The sequence below is a fragment of the Lagopus leucura genome, unplaced genomic scaffold (assembly GCF_019238085.1).
Source record: "Lagopus leucura isolate 7727_CA_CO unplaced genomic scaffold, USGS_WTPT01 Super-Scaffold_100043, whole genome shotgun sequence".
Lineage (NCBI taxonomy): Eukaryota > Metazoa > Chordata > Aves > Galliformes > Phasianidae > Lagopus > Lagopus leucura.
In genome coordinates this window covers 300,803-327,350 of record NW_024962290.1, presented here as the reverse complement: position 1 = coordinate 327,350, position 26,548 = coordinate 300,803, and the positions used below count along the sequence as shown (strand labels likewise).

The following is a 26,548-nucleotide window of genomic DNA, read 5'->3' as shown; positions in this document are numbered from 1 at the left end:
TGTCACCACGGCAGGGACACTGAGCTATGCTTATATGAAGATGCCTACAGCAGACCAACAGAAACCAAACAGCATAAAAAATGCTATACGCTATCGCTTCCAAATAAAAGCTGAATATCTCAGAAGCCTCACAGTGCTGGAAAAAGCAAGTTTACTTTGAAGTATAATTCATTCCTTCCCTATCAGGGCAATATTTTTCTGACCGCAGTATCTCCACGTCCCAGCGCAACCAGGCTACATGGAGAGGTCACTAATGTCAAAACTGTCAACAGCAAACACGACACAACCTGCGGGGCACCAGCTGCACCCACGGCTAATGGGCTGCTCCCACCCCCCTCTGTAATCTAGTCCATTCACATGACAACCCTATTTCTACCTGAATACAAATACTAATGCAAAACACTCAGTCAAAAGATGAGCATTCGTAGCAAAGTCTTGGCTCACTACAGCAACAACCATCAATCTGCACACAGACGGCCCGCACGGTGAGGGATGCAGGATGCAATCACAGTATTTGGCAGTCACAGCAAACATGACTGCCCCATTTTCCCTTCACTTCTGAGATTAAGGAGGCAGCACCGAACACCTTTTTTCCTTTCATTTTCCCTGTGAGACAAGCAGTCTCCACAAAGCTGCACTCTGCTCTAATGAAGCCTCCAGCACAGTTCTGAACACCACAAGCATTTCATTTTCATTCTTTCATGAATGTCAACTTCTGCCTGTGCTGAAGCCAGACCAGCTTCCCCTGCACTAAGCTGGGTCATTCTGTACCTCAGTCTGGCCTATAATATTTTTATTTATTTTTATTACTAGTAGGGAAAAAAAAAAAAGCTACCTAGTAAACACGTAGATATGCAGACATTCACAGGAAATCCTTCCAGACCATGCAACATTTAGAGAAACAGAATTAAAATCTTTTAATTTGTTCCCATAAGACTGTTTCAAACTGGTTTGTCTAAAAACAAACAAACAAACAAAAAAAAACCTCCACAAAATAAAGCAAGCATATAAACTCAAATTATTCTTAATTGCTAAAAATCAGTTTGTGTAGGCTGAAAAAGTGGCACACTGCTCAGACGCAGAGGAAATGGGATTCTTTATGGACAGAGGAGACGTGGAGCGGCGCTGCGCTCTAACAAAAGAGGAGTTTCTTGTTTGCTCTGCTCATCTCTGCATGACTGAAGTGATTAACAGCAGCTGAAGTGCCCACAGGAAATCAAAAGTTGAAGTAGCAGCAGTGAAAAAAGAGGAATTGTGTTTGGGGGATTTTCCTCTTTGCCCACTCCAACAATAATGCACAGCTGTCAATTTGTGGCTGATGGCCAATGCCAGCCAGGATGAAAGTAGGAAGGGGAAGAAAAACAAGCTTCCAGCTCTCCTACCTGAACACTGCATCAAGTGCTTGAAGAACTGCATGCTTCAACCCATAGCTGCCTCAGGAAAGAAGAAAAAAAGAACCAACATGACTGCCTTCAGTCATTCAGGGCCTCGTGTGACAACCAGTTTGTCAGTATTGCCACTGCAGGTGCAGTCAGCAGCACTTCACTCTGGCTCCGACTGCTGTCACCTCCACGCTATTCCCTTGGAAAACAAACCAAACCAAAACAAAGTGCTCGTCTGCCAGTGTAAGTTGCCTCCCAGTCACTGCTTCTGCTGTCGCAGCTGTGCAAGTCAGGGTTTTCACTTCTTTCTAACCCTGATCAGCAAAGTTATGCCAGCAGAAACGTGCAGTGTAGGCCTTTATTTTTGCTGCCAGTGCAAACAGATGTGACTCTGATCACACAGGTACGTTCTTGTTTTATTACAAGGTGTTTGGTTTTTTTATTTGTTTTAAAAAATAAAACAAAAAACATTCTCCAGAGCAGAACTGTTTCCAGAATTACATTCCTAGCAAATTTAGCTGCCAGTTCAGCTCAGCCTAGAGAGCAGACTATCAAGTGTGCATAAAGTCCCAGTAACACTGAGAAAAAGACCTATTGAAAGAAATTGCCAGCCATTTGTTTGCCTTTATCTGAGGGCAAAGAAATCGGTACCACAGATAGCTGAGGGCTGGGCAACAGTTCTTCTTGCTGATGAATGTCAAACACTTCTTCAGCAAGAAAGGCTTTTAGGGCAGCCAGCTCCAACTATTCAACAGCCATAAAAGAAATACCCGGGTGGAAATCCTAACGACAGTTAAAGGAAGGTACTAAACCTGCTCCTTCTGGAGGTTTATCAGCACTACGACGATCTGAAGGTTTTGTGATACCAGCTGAATGCTGCTATTTCTTGGTTGTGCTCATTTCCTATATGCCTTACTCAATTCCATTTTAATATGAGACTAACGATACAAAGCATCAAACTCTTTGCTTTGAGTAATTCAACAACCTTGTTTAAAAATAAGTTTCTGACTACAGTCTTACATATCAGAACTGCACAGCTTGATACACTTCTCCAAACCTGGGCAAACAACACCACAACCTGATCCCCTTCCTGCAGCCAGCCCTTTTCCCTACGGAGAGGAAAGATGCGAACACCAATGGTTTAAAAAACAAAAACAAACAAACAAGAGACCATTAATTGAGTCATAGAGTTTCCCATCATGGGAATGTCAGTCTTCTGTCTTTATCAGTATTTTTGGACAGCACCTGAGCTTGGAGTTGTTTTTCTGAGATTCTTGCTTTGTCCTGCACGGTTCTTTGAGTGTAAAAAAGAATGTAGGCCTGGGTTTTGCACACCTCCTCCACGCTGCATACATTCAGTTTGGAGTCATTGCAGTGGACCCAAAAACCTAGGATTCAAAGTCAGAAAGAAGACATTAGTGGGGAGGCATCAGAGACCCATAGCATCTTCTGAGTTGGAAGGGACCATTAAAGATCACCCAGTCCAACTCCCTTGCCATGAACAGGAACATCTGCTGCTCAGTAAGGACGCCCAGAGCCTGGTCAGGCCTAACTTCAGATGCCTCCAAGGATGGGGCATCCACCACTTCTCTGGATAGCCTGTTCCAATGCCTCACTGCTCTTACTGTAGAAAACTACTTCCTTATGCCCAATATAAATCTCCCCTTTTTCAGTTTGAAACTATTTCCCCTTGTCCTATCACACAGACCCTGCTACAAAGCCTTCTTTCTTATTAACCCCCGCTTAAATACTGAAGGCCACTCTCAGATCTCCCCACAGCCTTCTCTTCTCCATGCTGCACAGCCCCAGCTCTCAGCCTGTCCTTGCAGGGCAGTGTCCCATCCCTGGGACCATTTCTGTGGCCCTCCTCTGATGTGCTCCAACAGCTCCACATCCCTCCTGTGCTCAGGACTCCCCATCTGGATGCAGTGCTCCAGGTGAGGTCTCAATGCAGAGCAGAGGGGCAGGATCAACTCCCTGGCCCTGCTGGCAGCACTGCTTTGGATGCACCCAGGATACGGTTGGCTTTCTGTGCTGTGAGGGCACAGTGCTGGCTCATGCCCAGCTGCCACCCACCAGCACCCCCAGGTCCTTTCTGGCAGGGCTGTGCTCCATCCTCATGCCTCCAGCTTGTACTGAGTGCAGGCTGCCACAATCCAGGTGCAGACCTCACTCTTGGCTTTGTTGAACCCATGAGGTTCTCCTGGGCCCACTTGCTCAGCCTGTCTGGATCTCTTTGGTGGTATCCCATCCCTCAGGTGTGTGACCTCACCACACACAGTTTGATGTCATCTGCAAACTTCTTAAGGCTGCATTCAATCCCACTGTTGATGTCACTGATGAAGATGTTAAAGAGCACTGGTCCCAGTACCAACCCCTGACACCACTCATCACTGATCTCCATCTGGACACTGAGCCACTGACCACCACTCTCTACGTACAATCCTGTAACCACTTCCATTAAATGGTCCACCCATCGTATCTTCCCAACTTGGAGGGAAGGATGTCGTGGGGGACGATGTCAAAGGCCTTTCTGAAGTCCAGACAGAGGGTATCAGAGGCTCTTCCCCTGTCCACTGCTGCAGTTACACCACTGTAAAAAGTGACAAGGTTGGTCAGGCAGGACCTGCCCTTGGGGAAGCCATGTTGGTTATCCCATAGCACCTCCCTTTCTTTCACGGGCCTTAGCATAGCTTCCAGGAGGATTTGCTCCATGGTCTCCTCTGGTGCTGAGGGGAGGCAGACAAGGTGCTTTTTCCCTGGGTCCTTTCTACTCTTCTTAAAAAATGAGTGCTATTCTGCCTTTTTTCCAGTCACCAGGGACCTCTGCCTGATCACCGTGACTTCGAATATCATTACGAGTGGCTTGGTGACTGCATCAGCCAGTTCCTTCAGGACTCAATAATTTCCAATTGCATTCTGGAATTGTTCATAGCAGACATCCCAGAGAAAAAGGGTTATGTAGGAGAAAAGGCACCTCTGCCTTTTCCCCTAATGAAGCTTTCCGAAGGAGTTTCTAATATGGAAAACATTTTACCACTTCTGTGCTGTTAACACGGTTGACAAATATCAAATGATAATTTAACCAATTTCACATGATGGCCCCAAAACTCAATAAGGAAAATAAGAATTCCCTGGAGAAAGCCAATTTGTACCTCTTTCTCCATCAGTTAAAAGGCAGAAATAGTGCTGATTCAGTTGAAGAAAGAGACTGCTGGAAATTCACAAAAACCCTGAGGATGTCATTCATGAATAGTTCCTGTCCAGTTTCAAAACACTTTCTGTTTATCTCACCATCCCAAGGATGCTGAGAAAAGACCCAGCTGGATTAGCTTCACAGAGTTACATCCCGTGAGAAAATGAAGCATTCATGCTGTTAACAGTGAGCAATAAAAGGCATCCCAAAGCGCCGCACAGCAAAGAGCAGCAATCTGTGCTCTTTACACACACACCATCAAAAAAAAAAAGAAAACGTGCTACCAGTGTTACATGCTGGGAAACAAACTACTGAGTGTCAGGAAACTTGTTTCTAAACAACCGTGACATGAAGCTTTACAATACACTACATCTATGGAATAAAACACAGATTTCTTGAATTTGTTTCCCTGTAATAAGGCACACGCACCTCCCTCTGTGTTGTAGCAATATGCTGTGTAGTGTCCTGAGCCAAACCCTTTACCATGATGCATCACCACAGCGGAGAGGTCATAGACAAAGGTCTCTTTGTCAAGAGAGGAGAGAGAGTCCCTGCAGCAGTAAGGTTCCATGTTTAGTACCTGGTCAAAGAGGACATGGACCCCAATCTTCTCACGGTGATTGCGTTCAGACCACCTGCAAACACAAGAGCATCATCAAAGCCTCTGAATCTTTCTTGGCAGTGGCAGAGGGCTGCAGGAATGGAAGACGGACTCAGGAGCACTGCAGCACAGTTTGAGGAGTTTTCCTTCAAGTAGGCACCACAACTTTTTCATCTGCTGTCACTTTAACATCTACTGCGGTCATCTTTGGCATAAAACTCCTTCTGTCCCTGATGCTTATTAGCTGAAGGTATGTTTTAGATTTATAACAGCCAATTTCAAGAAAACAGAACACCTAATGTAAAGGTCAAGCACAATTATACAAATATAAAATTCTCACATCTCATAATTACCTACACTAACATTTTAGAAACTTTGTATTTTCAACTGTGTTTAAGTCTTACTTCAATAGGTAAAGAGCTGATACAGGCAGTAAAATCATCCCATCTTTCACTCAGCAGATCAGTTTACCTGCCTCACAGCCACTGCTTCAAGCTGTTTGCAAGACCAGACAGATTTGCTGAGCACAATTCACAACGCGCTGCACCGCATGAAAACATGGGACAAACATCAGTTTTTAACATTAGTGTTACTCAGTGTGCATCACACAGCTGGGCTGGGTAAAACATCTATAGGCACACACTGCTCAGAAGGTAAGGGAAGCTAAGAGGCCACGCTGACCACTTCTCTCCCACAAGACAGCAGCTGTGTGCCTGGCAGCTCCCCGCGCTGCCCCACTCACCTGAATCGTTTAAGGTGCAGCCGGAGGACCTGAGGTAGTCTGTAGATCATCAACTGCTTCTTAGCTTCACTCAGAACAAGAGGCTTGGGAGAAGACTTTCGTCGTTTGCCTATGGGAAAAAAAAAATCACAGCAAAGATTGTTAAGGTGCCATTACTGTTATTTTTTATGGAAAAGAGCCTGTTTTTCTTCTAGTAGCAACAGTCCACCTCACAAACACTCAAGGTGTGTCTACTTGCACTTCCAACCTATGCACGCCTCTGCAAATCAGCAACTTTCCTAGAAATAAAAGCCATGCTTGAAAATATCTAAAGCTTTTTTCTTTTTTTTTTTTCCTCTTGTGATGCTGATAATCACACAATCAGATATCAAACCTTGAGCTGTTTGTGCTGACTTGTTGCTCTAACAAGTGCACCAAAGCATTTAGGGGAAGCCAGGCCAATGGCACCCAGGGCTGCAGCAATTTCAACAGGTGAACTACCAGCATTCAAATCACAGCCCTTGACACCGTATTCTTTAAAGTACTACTTTGATCCATTTACCAGGCCATCACAAGATGGCTCTAAGATATTAATCCAAGTCAGAGGAAAAATGCTTCCAGCAAGGTTCGCCTTCCAGGAGTTCTGACTGCTCACAAAGGAACAGGAACTGCTAAACAGAAACTGAAGAGGGAAGAAAGGCTTCTCTTCCCAGTGATCACTCTTTCCAGTACACCAAACATACAACTGCACCATGAGGAAGACAGGTGGCTGTCAGCGCTTCCAATAAGAAATGTACCTGCTAATTAGACTTCTGCATCTCACCGCACCAGGCTGGAACAGATGGTTGCTCCTCCTCTATCTCATCTGACAGGCAGTGCCCCCAGTAGTTTTTGGCGCTCAGATGCAGGCTATCTGCCTCTGCCTTTTTTTTTCTTTTTTTTTTAGCTGGTTAGTATTTCTGCAGCCATTTAACTCTGGTGTTCACAAGGAACCACAGGAAACTGAGTTAAGGTAAAAGCCGCACTCGTCCGTGCTGACACTCTGCAAACATTACTTGTGAATCTGAGCTGTATTTGGCTTTCAGAACAGCTAAGAGAATGGTTACTCCCTAACATTTTGGGAATACGCTCAAGAGCAGATTCACACACTGATACCAAAAGATTTCTATGAATGCTTGCTGCTTAAGCTGCTTAGTTGCCATGTAAGTTGAATTACTGGGATTTTCCACACAAGGGGAGGAATATTTGCCATAAAAACCTACACACAAAAATTTCAAATCCAGCTTATCAGAGTAGCTGAGCTACATGATTAGACACAAGGGTAAAACTATTTTCATATAATGATCTTGGTGTAGGGAACCTGCTTTGGCAGGGGGTTGGACTCGATGATCTCTGGAGGTCCCTTCCAACCCCTACAATTCTGTGATTCTGTGATCTTACAGTCAGACCTATGCAGGAAAGCAGAAATAATCTTCCAGCTGAGCGCAGAAAAATACATGCATTCAAATAACAGGCAATATAATAACCTGAACCTTCCATAATAATGTCAGTTCATTGCTTTTTGTCCAAACACCAACAGAGAGATAGAAAAACTAACCTGGTGGCACATGTGAGAAATCCACGGTTGTGATTTCTGGTTAAGGGACACGAGGGAACAGATGACATACAGAAAACCTGTCACAACAGCTTTCCTGCCACACAGATGTGAAAAACATACAGTATAATGGCCCCTTTCTGTCCTTAAGTCCAACCCTTCTGCATCCAAACTCTTGCAGTTGCCTTCCCTCCAACACACAGAGTGAGAGCAGCTCTAAGCAGAGCTGTATTAAATCCTTGGTAAATCGCACTGCTCAGTAGCAGAGACAACAGAAGAATGACTTTTTGGTTCCAAACTGATTCCTGAAGGAGCAGCCGAAGCCACCAGCAGGAAGATACAAAACAGCATGAACAGCAATATATGTACTGGTTACAACATATATGTTTTGTCTTGAGAACAGAAACCTCTCACTTGGAAAACACGGTGCTTCTAACTGGCAAAGCCAGCAGCAGCTCTGGACTTACTGTTGCATTGGTCGCACGCATATATCCTCCCTTCCAGAGCTTCAGTTTCTGTGAACTTGGCCAACATTTCCGTCAGCATGCACTCTGCCTGGTTAACAGGGATAATCCCCTTCTCAATACAGTGATAGCGCTCAGGAAACTCCAGGGAAAGATCCCAAAAGGGCTCAACGGTGTTGGATTTGTAGTTGCATGTTATACAGGTGACCTGGGAATTAAAACGTTTACACACAGATGAAGTTATGCAAAGGACACTTGCAGACAGGCATTTACACTCACACCTCAACAGCACCATCATGCCCAGAAGGCAGTGTGCTTCCACAGACACAGAAACACTCAGTTGGTCAAGAGAAATGCTGCTTGCTTCCAGTTTGAAAGCTAAACCTATCCTGAGCAAGTAAGTTAAACTACTTCCCTCAGATGGAGACAATATTCACCTGCATGGTGTTCAGAGGAAGAACATTACAGGTGTAACACAGGCATGAGGTTTCCTCACAGCTGGCAATAAGCAGTTTGGAATTGCAACCAGTAAACGTTAGCGTTTATTGTGCCATTTCCTCCCACTGTTTCTCTATTTTCCTTGCACATTTCATCTGCTAACTATGCAAAAACTATTCATGACTGGAGCACAAAAAGACAAACTTCAAAAGCACTTGTTTTCTCACATCATCCTGGGGTACTGTTAGTGAGAACAGGAGAAACGTTCTCAACTAAACTCAGAGGCAACAAGCGAGAAAACGAAGAGGTAACGAAACCAGAGAGCAGATTCAGACTTTGCATTCTTATGGAAATCATCCACCAGGAAGTCAGCTTCCAGCCTGGCCCTGGCTCTCCAGCCAACTCCATCCACTGAAGGCACCAGTGACTGCAAGTCACTGTGGATAAGGAAGGAAGTCTTAGAGGGGTTAAAATTAAACCCAGACTCTGTATACAAGTTACGCTGAATAAACAGCTTGTCCAGTTATTTACAGCACTGTAAATAATAACAGATAAATTACACGATTTGTGAACATCTTCCCACAGTTAACTAGAAACACTGACCTTGGGCACAACACAACTCCAGCCAAGAGACAGGGCTGAATAAAGAATGATTGGTTAAGAAGCACACAAGAATTTCATGCAATGCAAAGATGACTCAGATGAAGCATGACTTCAAGCATTCTTTCCCTAAAAAAACAAAAGCTTTAACTTGAAAAATACACCTTTTCTATTTAATATTTAATGTGCACTTATGAGTCCTTATGAGTGGTAAGCTTAGTAAGACTGGCACTAGGAAAACTGCACAAATACTAAAGAGATCACACCTACACAGGGCGCCTCGTGGTCCGACCCTGCAGGCCTTGGAGCATCAAGTTATGTACACATTCATTTCTCCTGAAAAGCAAAAGTAGCTGAGGATGTTCACACACACTGTGCTTGAGGGTCAGCCTTGTGGGCACAATGTGTTTCAGACAGGGCAATGGCACAGGAATAAGAGATCAAGCAGTGTGACAGCGCGGGTGCAATCATCTGCTGCAGAAACATGTTAAGCACACTCAGAATCTCAAGATGACATTCAAATGCCTGCAAAGAAAAACTGTCATGAATAGCTTCTTCTTCAGAGCATAGGATGACTGCCCTCTGTCCTTCATCATATTCTTTGTAGCCACAGAAACAAAAACAAAGAGATAAAAATTACAAAGATACTTTAAAAACACAATAAACTTAAAACTAAGAGCTCAGAACTTCCATACCAGAGCAGATGTCATCCCCAAGTGGCACTAAATTAACAACAGATGTGAAAAGCATCAAAACCCTGAGAACCTGCACAGCAATTAAGCAGTTTTCATTCTCAGGAGGCATTCCCAATCAATTCCTCTCAGTATTTGGTGGTTTCTGAAGAAACGAAACCTTTGCTTCTTGGTGCTAACCACTCCAATTGATTTCTGTGCAAAACCAGGTGCGTACCTGACTGAGCAACTGCCCGTGAAAAATGGTGTTCACCACCTTGAGGACCTGCTTGGTGAGCTTCCTCTGCGAGAAAGGGATGAGGATCCTGCGCTTTGTTCCTTCCGACTCCAGCTCCTGCTGCACTTTATCCAACAGCTCGCATAGGAATTCCTGAGCGTCCTGCTGATCGTAACCTCGGAACGCTGGGATCAGACTCCACACAGAGTGCAGCATGGCAAACGGGGACACAAGGGCCCACTTGCCAGACCACATCACTCTGAAGAGGGTGTGCAATTCGTGACAGAGGGAGATGTGCTTTGAACGCGGTTCCTTGGGTTGTATTAGTTCTAAACTCCTGCTTATTGAGGAGCTGCCATTTAAGCCAGCTGGCAAGCTCTGCGTGCCGTATGATCCCACTTTGTCAGTCCTCCCTGACTCGTTAGCAGCAGATCCATTTGCCAATCTGCCAGGCAACCTAGACTTCCCGTTCACAGTTTTGGCCAAGAGTTCTTCCGTTTCACAGAGATCAAGTGTCAAAAAACATTCTCTAAATTTCTGGAGGTGACTCAGCACTTGCAGAATAGAGTTCATGTAACATGTGTTTCCCAGGTTCCTCAGACCCGTCACCCCGGGAGTCATCAGATGCTTACGCCGGATGGAATAAAACTGATTCAATCTGCTGCTCTGCATCTGCCTTGAGGTAGGGGAAGCAGTCGCCACCTCCCTGAATTTCCTTGGAATCAAGTTCTCTCTGTGCACGTGCGACAGCAGCCTCGCGCTCTTCCTCGGAGGAGTGTTTGCCAGCTCCTCCAGAAGCTGTCTCTTCATCTCCTGCCGTCGTCGCCTCGCCGCCTCCTTCTTCTTCTCCAACTCCTCCATCTGCTTCTTTTGCTGTAACTTCAGCTGGCCTCTGGAGCTCTTACCAAACCAGGTCCGCAGTGCCTTGGAAAGCAAAGACTGGCGCCTGTGCCAAAGAGCTGTAAGCATCTGAGATTGTCCCTGAGGGCTCCTCTGATGGCTGCACACGTCCTCTCCCAAAGTCATGGATCGCAGCGTCCTCCCGCTTCTCGTTGATGGATCATGTTTTTGACTTTTAATCGCTGACAGGGAACTTCTCAGCAATTTCAAGTCCCCCTCCGGGTTATCATTCAAGACATAATCTTCACAAAGGTAACAAAATACATACAGATCGTTCACTTCCATTGCCAATGGATGTCTGGTTTCTTCAAAGTGTTTTAGTGCATGCTCCTCCATGTACCTCCCACAGGCTACATGGGAGCATTTCAGACAAGCCCAGATCGATTCAGTTGTCTGGCAGTCCACGCAGTGCCACTTCTGTGGGTTCAGGATAGAATGGTCCTGGGCGAGTCGTAGCCGCCCAACATGTTTGCATCTATCCATCTCTTACAAAAGTCTTCGCTGCTTTGACCTTGTAAGGCAAAAAAAGATAAAAAATAAAAAAATCTCTGAGCCAGTACACATCTAAAATGATCTTTTTTGTACTAGATGTAAAGACCTACAAAAATACAGGTGTTGTGTTATTCCTCTCACAGTTTTCCTTCGGCCAACTACATTATTTTCATGCACAATTTCTTTAAATGCAGTTTTCATTACCAGCAAAAAATACTGGACTGACAAACCATACAGAATCAAACTGTCTAACTGTGTGCTAAGGATGGCCCAGACAGCTGCCAGCACGCTCTACCCAAACTGTGGGGGTTTTTCCAGAGAGAAAAAGATTAATTCAGTCCACACATACATTTGATCTTTAGCTGCCCTCTGGAAATTGATACGTATGAAATGAATTTGGAATTCGAATGCATGTCATCAGGAACCAGACAAGGGTTCCAGCTTTCCACAGAAGCCATGAAAATATCAGACAATTGCCATAACCAGAACCAATCTATACGCAACCCACAGCTCTACATTCTACCTGAGGTCTCCAACTTCCCCTCACTTCCCCAAATGTTCTAATGTTTAAAAAAAATAAGCACAGGGAAGAAATGAAATATGTAACAACTTGTTACAGTAAACCTAACGGAATGGCTGCACGTGTACGTGTGTGATGAACGCACAAACAAAAAAGCTGATTCTCTAAATTAATATACTGTAACAGAAGAGAATTCCAAACTGGGTATTACAATCATAATTGTAGTGTGAAAAAGCTTTCAGCCCTTGTCCTGTGTGTTCTATAGGAGAGATTCGGCTGTGCAAGGAGCACAGGCAGAACACCAAAGCACAGCTGGCAGCACCACGGTGCTTTGTGCAGCCCGACATCCCAACACAACCCAGAGAGATCGGAGCACCACAGCAGCACCCAGCCCCAGCCGCTGACACGCAGTACTCACTGAGTCATGTTGAAACATTCCTTCCTCTCCAACGCAATGCTCAGAGCCTGGAACATCCCCATTTCATTCAAAGGAGTCTTGGCGGTTCTTCGAGAATTTAATTACTACTTAAGTCTTCATCCTAAGGAAGCGCAGCTTCAAAGCCCTAGAGAGAGAGAGTATTCTCGTGATGCACATAAACTATGAAAGCCAGCAAGGTTGCTTTGAACAGAATTAATCCCCTCAGCTACAGAGAACACGTTTATCCCAGAGAACAGAGTTATCTGGAAGTCCAAGCACGAGCGCGCTTAGGAACCCAAGCATGCAGACGTTAAGAAATTTCACATGGAAGAGACCCTCAGGAATTTCGTTTTTCTGTTTTCGTTTCTGATCGTCCATAAATCTGCTGATCACATGTAGCCTCTTCGTCGTCAGCCTTTTGTAGTGGGCGACCCAACATATGGCAGCGGAAAAATCTGAGCAAAAACATGGAGCAAAAACGTGCATCTCCTGCGATGGCTTCAATTTTGGCTGCTTTGGTGACTTTGTGAAAGTAGGGGGGAGGAGAGCAGCGTGGGGGGAATCTTTCCTGAATTAAATTTCATTTCTGGATGATTTTTGAAACAAAACCAAAAATGAAGTCACGAATGGTTTTCAAGAATGAACTGCAACAGAATAAGAACTACACGGGAAAGAAAGATTGGAAAAACCTGCAGTTTGCAAAAAAGATTGGGAAAATAAAGTATCTGTTGTAATAATCCAAGGGAGAATAAATTAGCTTGCTTATGTCTCTGTGGCTACAGAACTGCAATATGCACAGTACTGAGAGGAGGGACAGCAATAACAAACACAAGGTGGTTACAGATGTCACAGATGGTGTCAGATCTGGTGGAGAGAATGCTTAGTTTAAGAAAAACAGAACACTTTCTGAGGAACAGGATTTAATATAACAAAGGAAAGAGCACACTTTCTGAAAGCCATGGAATAAATATTTAACGATTGCCTGCAAACGTATATAGAAAATCTGTCTGACCAGGCTAAGACGACTTATTTTAGCGGACTTAAAATGATGCACATTTACCTCAATTGCAGTCTTTTTCCAGTGATGCTGCTGCTAAAGACGAAATCTGTTAAAGAAAAAGACAAATAAAACTATGTACCACAAAGGCCTTTTATTCTTCAACTCTCCTCTACTTCAGATTAAAGCACCAGCGGCCACTTCAGAATCAGTCCCAACGCGGTGACTCTGCAGTGCCCGAACCACTCCAATGTCCCTCCAAAGCAGCTCCAAGACTGGCTGCAGCTCTCACTTGGACTGTGTTCATTCTCTCACAAATTCTAGGACCTGCAAAGACACTTCTGAGAATCCTACTGTAAACAAAAGCACAGCTTTGGTCTCCTCCTTCCAAACTGGAGGCGTTTCTTCTCACCTTTCTCTCCCCTTCTTCCCTCCTTTCCCTATTCTTCTTTATTTTTCCGCTCAAGTCCTGATAGAAAATTGTGGAATAATCCTGTCTAGGCTTGGAGAGACCAAGTGGCATCGCATAGATTCCAGCTTGAAAGAGTATAGACACTATGGTAACATTGACAGCCTTCATTTACATAAAAGAATACTAATTATGTTGTATCATCAACATCTGTGATTCTGCTCACTGCCATATGCGACAGTGTTGGGAATTTAACCCTTGAGTCTCACCAGCATATCCAGTTTTTCTACCAGGAAAGAAAAGATGGGCTTTCTGAACGCTGTTCTCTAGAGACTGATGAAGCAGCTGCCCAGCACAGACACTCAGCAGCTCCACAAGGTCTCAGCACTCAGTATTTTCAAAGAGCGCTGCGTTTATTCTCAATTTCCAAGGGAAAAAAAAACACCAAAAAAGCAGATATGTTGCTGGTTTCAGCTGGGTAACAGGCTACAAGGAAATCAATCACATACCAGATACAGTGCATTAAAGAACCATGTTTAACAATGAAGGAGGCTGTGGTGTATGAATTACAGCCTTTTGTCAACAGCTTTTGCTTTTCCTGTGTGGGCCATTGAGGTCTGTTTGAAAAGGACAGATATTTTGACAACTTTGTTCAGTTAACAAAGCAGCTTTGCAGTGCCTCAGTTCAGTCTCTCTCAGGACAAAAACACCTTTCCTATCACACAATATTCCCCACCTCCTTCTCTTTAGGCATCTAAGGATGCTTCCCTTGCAAACCTCGGCCCTGTGAACAAACAGCACACATACACAGGGCTTCCCCTGCAGGCTGGAAATGCACGGTGTGACTCGGCGCAAACGACTTACATTACACATCTTTTCAACTCCCTCTCCTAAGACAGCCCCCAGGGAACATCTCTGGTTTCTGGTCAGTGTGGGTTTAACACCAAAGCTGCCCCAGCATCCACCCAGGGCTCGCAGTGAGTGCACCTGGCTGCTGTGTGAGCTCAGCCTCCACCAGGCTCCTCAGCTCAGGATTTCTTCCTCCTGCTACCTGATTCCCTTTTCTTGACCCCTCCAACGAAAGCAAAAAAATAAATGAAGTTGGCTCCGTGGTGCTGTGCAACACGTGCTAGCAGCAGGCAGTCTGAAGGGTGAGCCTTGCCAACATGCCAACAGATCACTGAGTAAGTCAGCGAAAGGCACACGCAGTCAATTAAGGGCAAATTAAGGGCTGCATTTGTTCCTCTGCTTTATGTAGGTAAACAAACTGCATGCCACAACCTACCAGAGAGAATAAAGACAACACACTGGCAGGGGAAATTAAAAAGCTATGATTAGAGGAAAGCAGGAAGATGAGTTGGAACCTGCATGCTGTTGCACAAGGTGGGGGGAAAGCCTGAGAATATTGGAGGCACTGAAGACATTTCACAGGGCAGTACGGCTGCGTCATGGCCGGACTCAACAATCTTTAAGATCTTTTCCAACCTGAGCAATTCTATGACTTTAGGATTCTATGATTCTGAGGCCGCTGTGAGCCTCTAGCATGAGGCACGAGTAACCAGGTTAGTGATGGAGAATCAGCTCCCTGCATTTTAAGGTCTTGGATACAACAAACACAAAATCTTCTCCTGGTAGTTACAATACATTGGCTTTATATCCTGGTTTTGCAATTTCTTCCATCAAATTTATCTAATTTTAAATAAACCTATCTAGTGGACCTTTCCTTCCCTTCCTGAACCTTTTCTTTCCCGAATATGGGATGGAGAAAAAGGGCAGCAGGAAAAATTTAATTGCATACAACCAAGCAGCTCTTCCCAGCCTCCCAGGAATGTTCTAGAGATAGCCTGAAAAATTCTCACTTTGCAAATGACTTCCAGTCCTTAAGCACAAAGTCAGCCTCTGCTTTCTTTACCTGTGTGGCTCAATCCTGGGAAAACTTAAGGCAAGATCCCATCAGAACTTTAATAATCAAATGCAGCAAAACCAATTTTAACACTGAAGGAGTGTTAAGATAAAACACATGACTTCATTACGTTCCTTTGTATCACTGTTACATATTTGGAAACTGATTCAAGACATCTGTACAGATCTGTTGACGTTCACTTCTTTCTTTCCCTACATCAACCCTCATGAAACAAAAACGGTTTGGGGTCAGGAAAGGTGTGAGGTGCTCAGCTGTGGAAAGCAGACACATCATCCATTTGTCCAATGGATCCAGAATAAATACAAGTCTGGAACACCGACACCAAATCCTTCACTGCAATCTGGAAGTCACCTCTCAAAGACAGGTGAGAAGCTCAGGCTCAATGATTCTTAAATTCCTTCATTCCTCTCCTGGAAAGGGCAAAAGTGAAACACAGCAGCAACTCACCAGTCCATGGGTGTAAATACCACGTTCAGTACAACACGTTTACCTTCATGTGAATCTCGTTTTGTTCTAAAACACTTCAGGCACAGCATCCTGAGGTGCTCCTGGTTTCCATCAAACCTCGGTATCCTGTGCAAATACACTGCATTTTGTCAAATTGGTTTAAAAACCTTGGGTGCAAAAAGGAAGGAGCTTCCAGTCACCCCTGCCTGCAAACAGCTTCCTACACACAGCATTAGAGCAGAACTTGGAGCCTGCTGCAAGAGCTCACAAATGCAAAGAAGGAGATAGCAGGGAGAATGGGTAGCTAAAAATTGCACGCAACTACTCAAAACTTCCCTGCTCTGATTATTTTAACCTACCCACTTGTGAGGAACCAATTATCCACCCAGATGTCTAATGAAAACATGTAATCTGAGCTGCTCGGATGATGAAAAAATTTCCTGCTCACGACAGCCCCATTCCTCTGCTGGCAACAGCCACCCATGTGTGAGGGCTGCTCCAAAAGTAATGCTTCCTGTTTTATGATGCTGGCCCTAATATCAGGAGCAGAGCTGTACCATGAAAATAAAGGGTGCTTTACCAACTTTTTCCCAATTACTCAGCACATTTTATTTAAAGTTGTCAGCTTCATATCCTAAAATGGGTGCTTCCCTCCAGCTGAGATGACAGACTAAAGTTAGTTACAGGCAAATTAACACAAACACACACAAAAAACTAAAGCACTAGGAGCATGTGGATCAGGTATATAGCATTTCTTTGAACAGGAAGGACAAGCAATGAGAATACATGAAGGAAACACAGCTTAGAGCCAGACAGACAAGGGGAGGCTCAGAGCAGCTGCAACAGGAGCAGTCTCATCTTTTGCACGCTACAACCCAGAATCTCAGGAATCAGTTTTCAAAGATCTTCAGTCATTGCACTCAGAACTACAGAGAGTGTGGATATCCTATGTCCTGCCCTGGCATCCTCAGTGAGAGTAAATGTGATTTCTGCAGGCCTTGGGAAGTCCAGGTTGGTGGGCCTTGGTCCACAGCTGGTGTTAAGCACACAACAAGGAGCACAGTCTCCACGACGCACTGCATGACTCCACTTCTAATGTTTCCAAGGCTTGGGGCTCCAGTGTGCCCATAATGCAGGAATCAGTCATCCTCACCTCACTACAGGGGATAACCGGCCCTGAAGATAACCACGTGCTTCACATGTTGCACCAGCAAGCAGATGCACGTATCTCAAAGCTTCCAAGGCACAGACATGAGGAGCAGCACAGCACACTGGGCAGCAGGCAGCAGCAGCCATCTGTGCTGGCCCCTTGTCACCCCAGCACCAACAGCAGCACAATACACACAACTCCTTCGGGTGCTATCTGCTCACCTAACCACCAAGCTCGTCACAGAAATCGTTAAGGCTGAGTTCCATTCAGCACTGAAAGCTTCCCCAGGAAAGGAGCAACGGTGAGAAAACATTCTCTTTTCCCAAAAACTCTGGAATTTTGAGGAATTTAGGAAAAGTTTTAACATCTCCCAGATTATTTTAAGCATGTCCGACATTCTTCAACCTACAGCCTCATGTAAACTGAAGCGTTCCATTAACACGCCTGTGCTGATCAAGAGTGAAAACAAGAACAGTGCTCTGCAGGCCCTGCTCCTGACCAAGGCAATGCCCTGGGCAGATACCAGAGCCTGACTCCTTTGCTGCCACGTTCTGCTGTGCTCAGTGAGCTGCTGAACACACAGAGCACTGCTGCACTATGAACTGCCTTCACCAGGAAGGCTGGCTGACAAATATCAGCTAGCAAAACTCCCTCTCTTTTCCTAGAAGAAATTTGTAACTAAAACAAAAGACTGCATGCTGTGTCCTCAAAGAGCAGTAATTCACATTGTATGCAGGCTAGGAGTTTAAAGCTGCATACCTTCTATCTACATTCCTTCCTAATGAAGACTCCCTTCAACTAAATACAGTTTAGCATTCACTAGCAACATAACTGGCAATTTATAGTTTGAAAATTATCACAAGAAGGCAAAGAGAAGACTAATTGCTTCAGTTCCCAAAGCATTTTAGAGTCCTCCTTATGAACTAGCCAATCTGCACTGCTGCTGAAATTCCCCAGCCAAGACAAGTTGGTGTGAAAGCTTTTAAAATTTAAAAGATGAACATTTAAAAGAAAATATTAAAAGATGAAATACAAACGTCCTTATTAAGCCAAACTTGCACTGCCTCAAGTCCAAGTGCAAGAGATGAACAAAAATAAGTGACTAAAATCTCAGGGAATGCCCCCAGCACCCCTACTGCTTTTCTTGGTAGGATCACCTTTTGAACTCGGGTTTAAGATAGCTATTTATTTTTTACAGTCACCTTAAACTAAATAGGAAGAAAAAATACACATCCTACAGCTCTGTGAAAGTCTGGGAACTTTCTATACAATGCCTGTGAATGTTAAAGAGCATTCTCAAAATGCTATACACTTCTTAGTTCGTGGCTTTCTGGAAGTCTATGTTTTTTTGTTTATTGAAACACATAAAATCCCTCCTTTCCCTTTTCTTTGCACAGGTTTTACTTCTGGTTTGGCTTTTTGAAGTGTTCATAAGCTGGGAAACATGAGATGGATGTACCGTATAAAAGAGGCGTTCCGCATTAAAACCACTCACAATATTTCCTCTACTCTTAGTGAAACAGTCAACAAGGCCAAGAGGCAGCCCAGCAGTTCCACTGCGTGTTACATCCGTGTGAGCCCAAAGCAACTGCAGCAAAGACACATAGGTTGAATTTCCAGAATAAAACGTGAAAAAATGCTTTGCATTAGAACATTCTGAAGGTAGATGCTAGCTGCCCAGTATCGAATAATAACCTCACTTTATGAGCCAAGCAACCAGCTTCATGGAATCCATGAATTTACAGTTAATTCTATTGCCTTAATTGCTGACAACATCAGAGCAGCACGGCAGAGCAGTTTAAAGTTTAGTACATGTTTGTCCCTGAACATCACTCCTGTAAAAAGCAGTAAAAGTCAAAACTGGGGAAAAGAAACAAAACAGAGCTGTAACTGATGTAAAATTAGCAGCACTGATGCCAAGTGAAAGCTACGCCAATTTTCACTATTTGGCCATCCAGACTTCAGTTCTGACACCCCACCACCCCAAACCTGGAGCTGGCACCTCCTGCTGCCTTCCACTTACCACTGACCAGCTCAGCAAGGACGGGCGCGCGGTGACGCTGCTCGGACGGGCAGAGCACGTGCTTCCGTATCCACAGGGCAGGACCTGCACACAGGCGGACAAGGAATGTTACAACTGCACACCTGAAAAGTCCAAGGTAAGCAAAGCAAGCACCGATACCTTTCAGCATGGCCTAACAAAGCAGGAGCACAGGAGACAGATGAACAGCCATTCTCTCCTGCGCTCACTTTCCCCACCTCTGAACTCCCTTTCATTACAGCCTGCTATGATGCAGCCAAAAAAGCTGCTCTCTTTCATTTTGGTTGCTTTCAGGATGCAGAAGCCATTATTTCTTTGGACCATAATCCTAATACACTTTTTCATACCATATTCTTAATACACCGTTTGTCATACTCAGTGTAAATCACACTGGTCCCACTCTGATGTAAGCAATACATTCAGAGTTGAGGCTGACAGCAATAGTTCAGACTTCATAATTTTAAAATACTTCAGAACTGCATTCAACCTTCTATAGGGAAAATTCTCCCCACATTCTGCCTGCCTTCACAACAGTATCAGCAAAATCAATTTCCCACTGCTGGCAAAGAGCTTTATTAACAAGGTCAGAACAGGCTGCATTCTGACCTGTGCATCTTGCTTCCTTCCCCAGTCTGTCACAAAACCTGACAGCTGTTGGTAGCAAAATACACTCAATTCCAACAAAGCAAAGCAGACCCAAGTGCTGTGTCACAGGTATGAGATGAAGTTTCACAGCCCCAGCACATCAGAGAATTCTCTTGGCTCCGCTCGCACACCAACCGATGGCTGCAGCAGAGCTCAGCTGAGCAGCCCTGGCATTCAGAAGCAGGCTAACAGTCTGCGAGAATCTCTTTGTGATGGACACAAAGACGGATTAGGCAGTGAACACTTGTAAGTTATGGGTAGTCCTCTGCTGTTCTTCCCCCATTCCAATTCATATTCATTTCGGCAAAATCTTGGACAGACCATTAACTAATCTAAAACAACATCGCAGCTGATACAACACAGAAAGCAATCACTCAAACGAGCATGTCAGTGCCATCTACCGAAGCAATAAAGAACAAGACGGCCCCAGCAGGCTGTGCTTATTATCTCCACGGCTGTAATGAATAGGCAAAGAGCATTAAATAGAAGCGCAGCGCTCCACAGCCACGTTTTGCGAGGCTTCACTTCGAGACATCTGAAGAACAGAGGTTAAAACAAGACCAAAATAACGAAAGGTTTCCAGCTTCTCGTGCCCCTTCCTAATGGGATTGCAGCTCATCTGTGTGCTGCGAGTCTTGCTCTGGCTGAAGGCACTGCCTATGGGAGGCAATTCTGAGGAGCAGCACTGCTGTTCTCCCACGGCAGAACGAGGGACCTGATTTGCAAACTCTTAGACTGACAGCCTTCTCACAGAATTTAAGATCAGCTGAGGCCCAATTCGCCAGCATCTGTTATCCCTGTAAATTATCTTCCTCTGAGGTCAGAGGCCATCGTATCAATTTGTTTTGAGGTGAAACAACGAAAGGACAAGAAGAAAAGGAAAGAGGGAGAGGTGGATTTGGTTTGGACATCACCACCTCAAAAAGCTGCTCCTGCAACCTTCCAACCTTCCAATACCCAGGAGATCAGCCCTCACATTCGGGGACTCGCTCATTTCTCCAGCATCCGAAAGGAACCAGAAATGCTCAGAGACTCCACACCACAAAATCCAAATGATATTTTTCTGTGTGCCTTTGACAAACAGCAGCTATCATCATCCCTGTCAACAACAAATTCGTGGCTGGAGAAGGGTCCTCATCGTGGCGCACATTCAGGTGAATTAACTATTCTTAGTTAAATAGATTTGCTTCCAGCCTTAGTCTGATGACAGATTAACTCATGGCTGGTAGGATTATAGACTTACCTCTGGAACTAAATCACTTCTGAATCTGAGTTATAGCTATTAGTTCTCTAAAGCTTAGCTGAACAGCTTTTAGTACCTCCTTTGTATTTTCGAAAGAATGATTAAACATCATTAAACCCAGGCTGAGGGCTCTTTCTCCCAACCCCTGCACACAAACAGTTGGCTGGTTTGATTTCTTTGGGTGGTTTTTCTTTTTTAAAAGAACAGCAGGGTTCTGTGTGGATTTTTTTCCCCTGAAATAATTCATACTGCTTTAAGCCTAGAATAAACCCCCCCACACCCCAATTAAAACACATTTTTTCCATGTTTGTGTGCGAGCGTGTATGGAAAGAAAAAAAAAGACAAAAAATCCCCAAACTTTGTTCTCCTCGGGGAGAAGCAGCTATCCAGAGCGAGCTGCTCTTTGTGCTCAGCACGGCGCTTTTGTTCCCAGCACACTGCTCAAGCTGCAGAAGGCACGGCCGATGCTACAGAGCCTGGAAACGAAGCGCTCCATGCAGCAACGAGCTTCGGCTCCTCTCTGCTGAACACAGCGAGCACGTAGTTAAGTGGGGCTTATTTGTACACAGAACGTTGCACATGCAGCACCCAAGAGCTCTGTGCCGTGAGCCAGCAGCTTCCCTGCACACCAACAAAGCAGGGCAGCAGTGGTGAGCCGCGCTACCTGTGCAGGGCCACACCACCAGGCCTCCTCCCGCTCCCCACGCAGCACGGAAGGCCAGCAGCAGCCTTCCCATGCACCTGGACTGATATTTAGTGATGACTTCCATTTAATTGGCACAGGTGACAGCTCGGCACATCAGTGCATGCGGCGCTTTTGCCTTCTGCGTTTCCAAGACAGAAGCAGGGGAAGGGGCAGTGAGGAGGGAAAAGGTTTCCCTGAGAAAGCAAAGGGAAGTGACCTGGTAACTACTAATGAATGTCACTGGGAGGAAAAGCTAAAGGCATCACTCCTGCAAGAGTGCAGTGCTGCACTTGGACGTTGAGCTTGCAGACAGCAGAGCGCCCTGCGTTCCCTGCCCAAAGCCAGACACCAATCTGTCCCCACCAGGTGATGAGCTTTTCTTTTTCTTTCAGGAGCAGACCATCCAAGATTCCCTATTCATCATCAGGCCCCTCATCCCAAGCCAGCCACCATCCCTTCATCAGGAGCTGCGGCTTCCCATCTCCAGCACACACCTGCACAGCCGTGCATCGTGCATGGGCTGCTCCGATCCGTGCTTGGAACTGCCACCCAGAAAATCCACCACCCACTGCCAACTGCAGAGCCATGCAACAAAAACCACACAGTGAATATAAAAGCAAACCCCTAATTAGCCAAAAAAGCCACAAGGCCCTCACGTGACAGTTACACAGATCTGCACACAGAGGGGGGGAAGAAGCATTCACACCAAAGCTGAAGTGCAATATATGAACAAATCACTTGTTCTGATGGCCTACAGTTCAATATTTCTGCAGATAATGCTTCGGTTAGAAGTCAGCCACACATCTGTGTGATTCTCTGCATACAAGGCACTTGTTATTCAGCCGGAATGCACTGAATGTGCAACATAAGGTGACATTCTGAAGCGAGATGGAGAAGTTAGCTTCAGCACCAGGAGAGGAGCCGGCCCCACCACAAGAAGGAAAAGATTTCATCCAGTGTACAGTTTTGCAATTGGAATAAAAAGAGAGCACACCTAGCGTGCATCACCTGAATGGAGCCCAGCTCAGAGCCACTACTCTCTTCCAGGAAACGGGGGATCAAAGCAGCAGCGGTGCAGAAACACAAACCAGCACTGACTGCCCTGCTTAAGATACCCTGTCAGCGTTTCCAGCTAAAAGCCACGCACTGCTCTATCTGCACAGCCACCAAGACTGGCTGCAAAGATCCCTCTTCCTCACCAAATCCTCAAATTCTCTTCAGAGGCTTTTCATAGCATGAGAGAGAGACAGAATGTAATTACAGGACAGTATTTCTTAACCAAATCCAAGCCGCCCACTGAAAGCGAGTGGGAAAATATGGTTACAAAGCAATGCTTCTCAATCAAGGGGACGGATTTGCATTTCAGAGTGAATAAGGGCACATAGCTGTGGTCACCATTTCTTCGTCAGCTCAGCTGATGTCCTATAGAAGGTCTCAATGGAAGAATGCAGCTGCGGCCCATAACTCTTGGCTTGATCTTCTATGGTTTGACTGAAAAGACTGAAAAGAGCATCAATGAACTGGAGCTTTTCTCCATTAAATTGATTCTTTCAAATCCACCACTGGGCTCACACAGAGCAAAAAAAAGAAAGCTTCTTTTCCAGTACACTTGGTTAGAGCCTGGGGTGTCAAAGGTTTTGTGATATATGCTACACACTGAGGTGTACTGTAATAAATAAAACCTTTGAAGACCGAGATGGAGCTGTTATTTAGCAGTGGTCTGTAGAAATTCCTGTGTCTGAAAATGTGCTTTTTCTCCTTACTTAAAGCGGCCTTTTGCATTTCAATTAGAAAACACTGAAAACACATCTCCTCTTGTGACCACACATTTGTCACGACCAACGTGTTACACGAGATAACATTCCAGATGCACTTGTCCCAGCTTTGAGCCCTTGCATCCACACATTTCAGTGCTCTTCTTCACCTGAACACAAGGCTGAACCACAGAGCAAAGCAGAGGGACGAGGGCAGGCATGCGCTGCGGGAGGAAGAGCCTGAGACACAACCAGCTGCCCACGTTGTGCTGCTGCTTTCTCAGGGAGGTTCTGAAAAGGACGGTGTGATATTTGAGCTGCCCGACTGTTGGACCTTGCCTTGTGAGCTTCCTTCTGAAGCACGGCTTCCACCCAAGGTGCTCCATAACAAGACTGCTGGCACTTCCTCAGAGATCTCAAACCCATCTTTGTCATGCACTGGAGGTGTAATAGTTAACATCAGCTCATTACTGTCAGCTAATTAACAACATTTAGCACAAAGCAGCCAAGTTCTCTTTGTTTCTACCTATGGTACTAAATCACTTTGCAACAGTATGGGGGGGGAGGGGGAGAGCCTTCAAAAGCAGCGGAAAACAGCGCAATAAAGAGCACTTCAGTCTGCATTGTGCTCAGTACTGCCATAGGAATTACTCGCTGCAGGCGCTCCACAAACTTGCTCAGACCACGGAGGAATTACTTCTCGATGACATTCACAGAACTCCGCGTGGGTTTCTGCCTCCCCTCCCTCAGCCCTTGGTGAAGGGGCTGTTTGTGCTGCTGCCTGCATGCTGGGGCCATAACTCAGTGGTGGCAAAGCTGTGTGCAGCTCCGCAGCATCACCAGAGCCATCTTTGATCTCAGAAGTGGAGAGCGGCAGCAGCAGGGCGCACAAGCAGGAAGAAACACGCAGCACGTTCTGGTTTATGCACTGAATGTTAGGAATACATTGATTTCTGATTTAAATAATATATATACGTTGAAATTGCTTAGTGCAGCTCATGTGCTCCAGAGCAATTGTTCATCAAGGGCTTCGTGCTAACGAGGAAGGTCTTGCACTGAAGAGAGAGGTGGGGGTTCCTGCTGCCCAGCACAGCTCAGCTCGTTTTGCTGAAGTGCTCAGGGAAGGTGGAGAGTTCACACACACAGCAATTAACAACACGCTGCTGACACAACAGCAGCTCTGGAGGTTTCACTCCACACAGTGGGGAAAAAAAAAAACAAAAACAACAACAATCCACAGAACCCCAACCCAAAGCCTTGATGGAACGCTCGAGGTGAGAACCACAGCGATGCTGCAGCAGAAGTTTCACACTCGTCCACCAGTGAGAATTCTCATACAGAACTCTCAGCAGTCAGCTATGGGGCAGACAGTCCTTCACAGCACATAAAGCAATGCAGCTCAAAGCTGGCTGTTCCTGTGGAACTCATACATTACCTTTTTCTCCCATTCCATCTCAATCGCTGTATGGCGTTACAGGTGAGCTTTTCAAACCACCAATCTCAGCATCTCTCTGTTCCTTCCTAATGAGCAACTTGAAAGCAGAAGCCTTGAGTTCTGCTTTGACTCAGAACAGCTTCAGAAACCTTCACATACGTCCTCAAACCAAACACGCATGTGAAAGAACTCACATGTGTGTGTCTTGTAAGAGAAAAGCTGAATTTTCAAGCAACTCCATTTCCCGACTCACCTGAATCTACCAGTTAACTCCGCTGATGGTGAGCACACAGCTATGCTTCACTCTGTGAGTCCCAGCAGAAGTGCTAAGAAATTTCAGTGTGGAAATGGATATCAAAGGGGAAAGCGGGGGAAGAGGAGAGAGATGAAGGGAGGGGGGCGGATACAACACTACCAAAGGAAACCCTGAGGCTGATTAAAATAAGATCTTGAAAGATGGATTCTGTAACACAGACCACTTTTGCCACCACCAAAGTACTGGTGTACAAGTGCAGCTCGTCTAAGTGCCGAGAACCGAGCAATCATTTAAAGAAAGCAATTAGCAACTAAGTGCATCTTAGCAAGGAAGGAAACAGTGAACTCTCAGATGTGGACAGGGAAGAACTACCAGCAAGTGAACCCCAAATGAGAGACGACGCCGAGGTGCGAGCAGGAAGCCGCGCTCCGCACTTCCACACCGCGAGCAGCGCAGGGCCGGCCCGAGCCGAGCGGGACTCGGTTTCCCCAGCAGCATTCCTTCACTGAAAGCGCGGTGCAGACGCACAGCAGCCGCTCACAGCGCGGTGCTTTGGCTCACAGCAGCGCCGCTCCGACCCGCAGCACGCGGCGCTCAGCCCGCTCTCTCCGTCGCAGTGCGTGACGGAGCCGCTGCACCTCCGCAACGACCTTTAACTCTTCAGCAGCGATCTCTGGATGCGCAACAGCTGAATTCAACCCTGATTTCAACGCTCCGTAAAGCACCGCGTGTGCGGCTGTCGCCGGATCAAGCGCATCCACGAGGACAAACAGAACTTGCGCAACAGCGAAGGCCGTGCCAGCCCCGGATCGCCGCCACTTTCAGAGTCCCTTTCTCACGCGAAGCCTCCGATATCCACGGGAAAAAGGACGAGGGGAAAACAAGCGTTGGCAGCGCCGTGTCTGAGCGCCTCGAACACCCGCGATCTCCCCTCATCGGAGCTACGAATCCGCCGCCGGGCAGCGCCGGCTCCTTAACGGCACCGACCCGTCTGACCGCCGCCAGCTCCTCCTCGAGCTCGCGTCCCGCCCGGCCCCCGCACGGTGCCTCCCTCAGGCCGGAGCCGAACTCCCCGGGCTCCTTGCGACCCCGCGGCTCGGCGTCAGGCGAAGCGGATCGCAGCGCCGCCCGCCCGGTGCTCCCGGGGTTTCGTCCTCCCGCCAGAAGCGCCGCCGCTCCCCCCGCCCCCCCCTTCACGACGGCCGCGCTGCCCCGCACCGCAACAAAGGGAAAGTTGGGGCCGCTCGCGGCTCCCGCCCGCACACAAAGGCGGCGGCGCGGCCCCCCCCGGCCCGGAGCCTCCCCTCAGCCCCCGGACCCCCCCGCG

General features: G+C 46.1%; 1 protein-coding gene across 3 annotated transcripts in view; it reads right to left on the bottom strand.

The window, feature by feature from the left end:
- Window positions 1–1,464: 1,464 nt before the first annotated feature.
- USP49 (ubiquitin specific peptidase 49) overlaps window positions 1,465–26,548 on the bottom strand; it is a 25,370-nt gene continuing 286 nt past the window's right edge. The window contains exons 1-9 of one of the 3 annotated variants that reach the window (XM_042884291.1): window positions 25,219–25,261; window positions 19,186–19,269; window positions 13,296–13,341; window positions 12,236–12,380; window positions 9,906–11,316; window positions 7,962–8,166; window positions 5,922–6,030; window positions 5,008–5,213; window positions 1,465–2,770 (exon numbers count right to left, since the gene is read on the bottom strand). In XM_042884291.1, the coding sequence (XP_042740225.1) occupies window positions 2,580–2,770; window positions 5,008–5,213; window positions 5,922–6,030; window positions 7,962–8,166; window positions 9,906–11,288 (2,094 nt within the window). In that variant the 5' untranslated portion in view covers window positions 11,289–11,316; window positions 12,236–12,380; window positions 13,296–13,341; window positions 19,186–19,269; window positions 25,219–25,261 and the 3' untranslated portion in view covers window positions 1,465–2,579. Of the gene's footprint in view, window positions 2,771–5,007; window positions 5,214–5,921; window positions 6,031–7,961; window positions 8,167–9,905; window positions 11,317–12,235; window positions 12,381–13,295; window positions 13,342–19,185; window positions 19,270–25,218; window positions 25,262–26,548 lie in introns of those variants that run through there. The other 2 variants (XM_042884290.1, XM_042884292.1) reach the window with 2 other exon arrangements.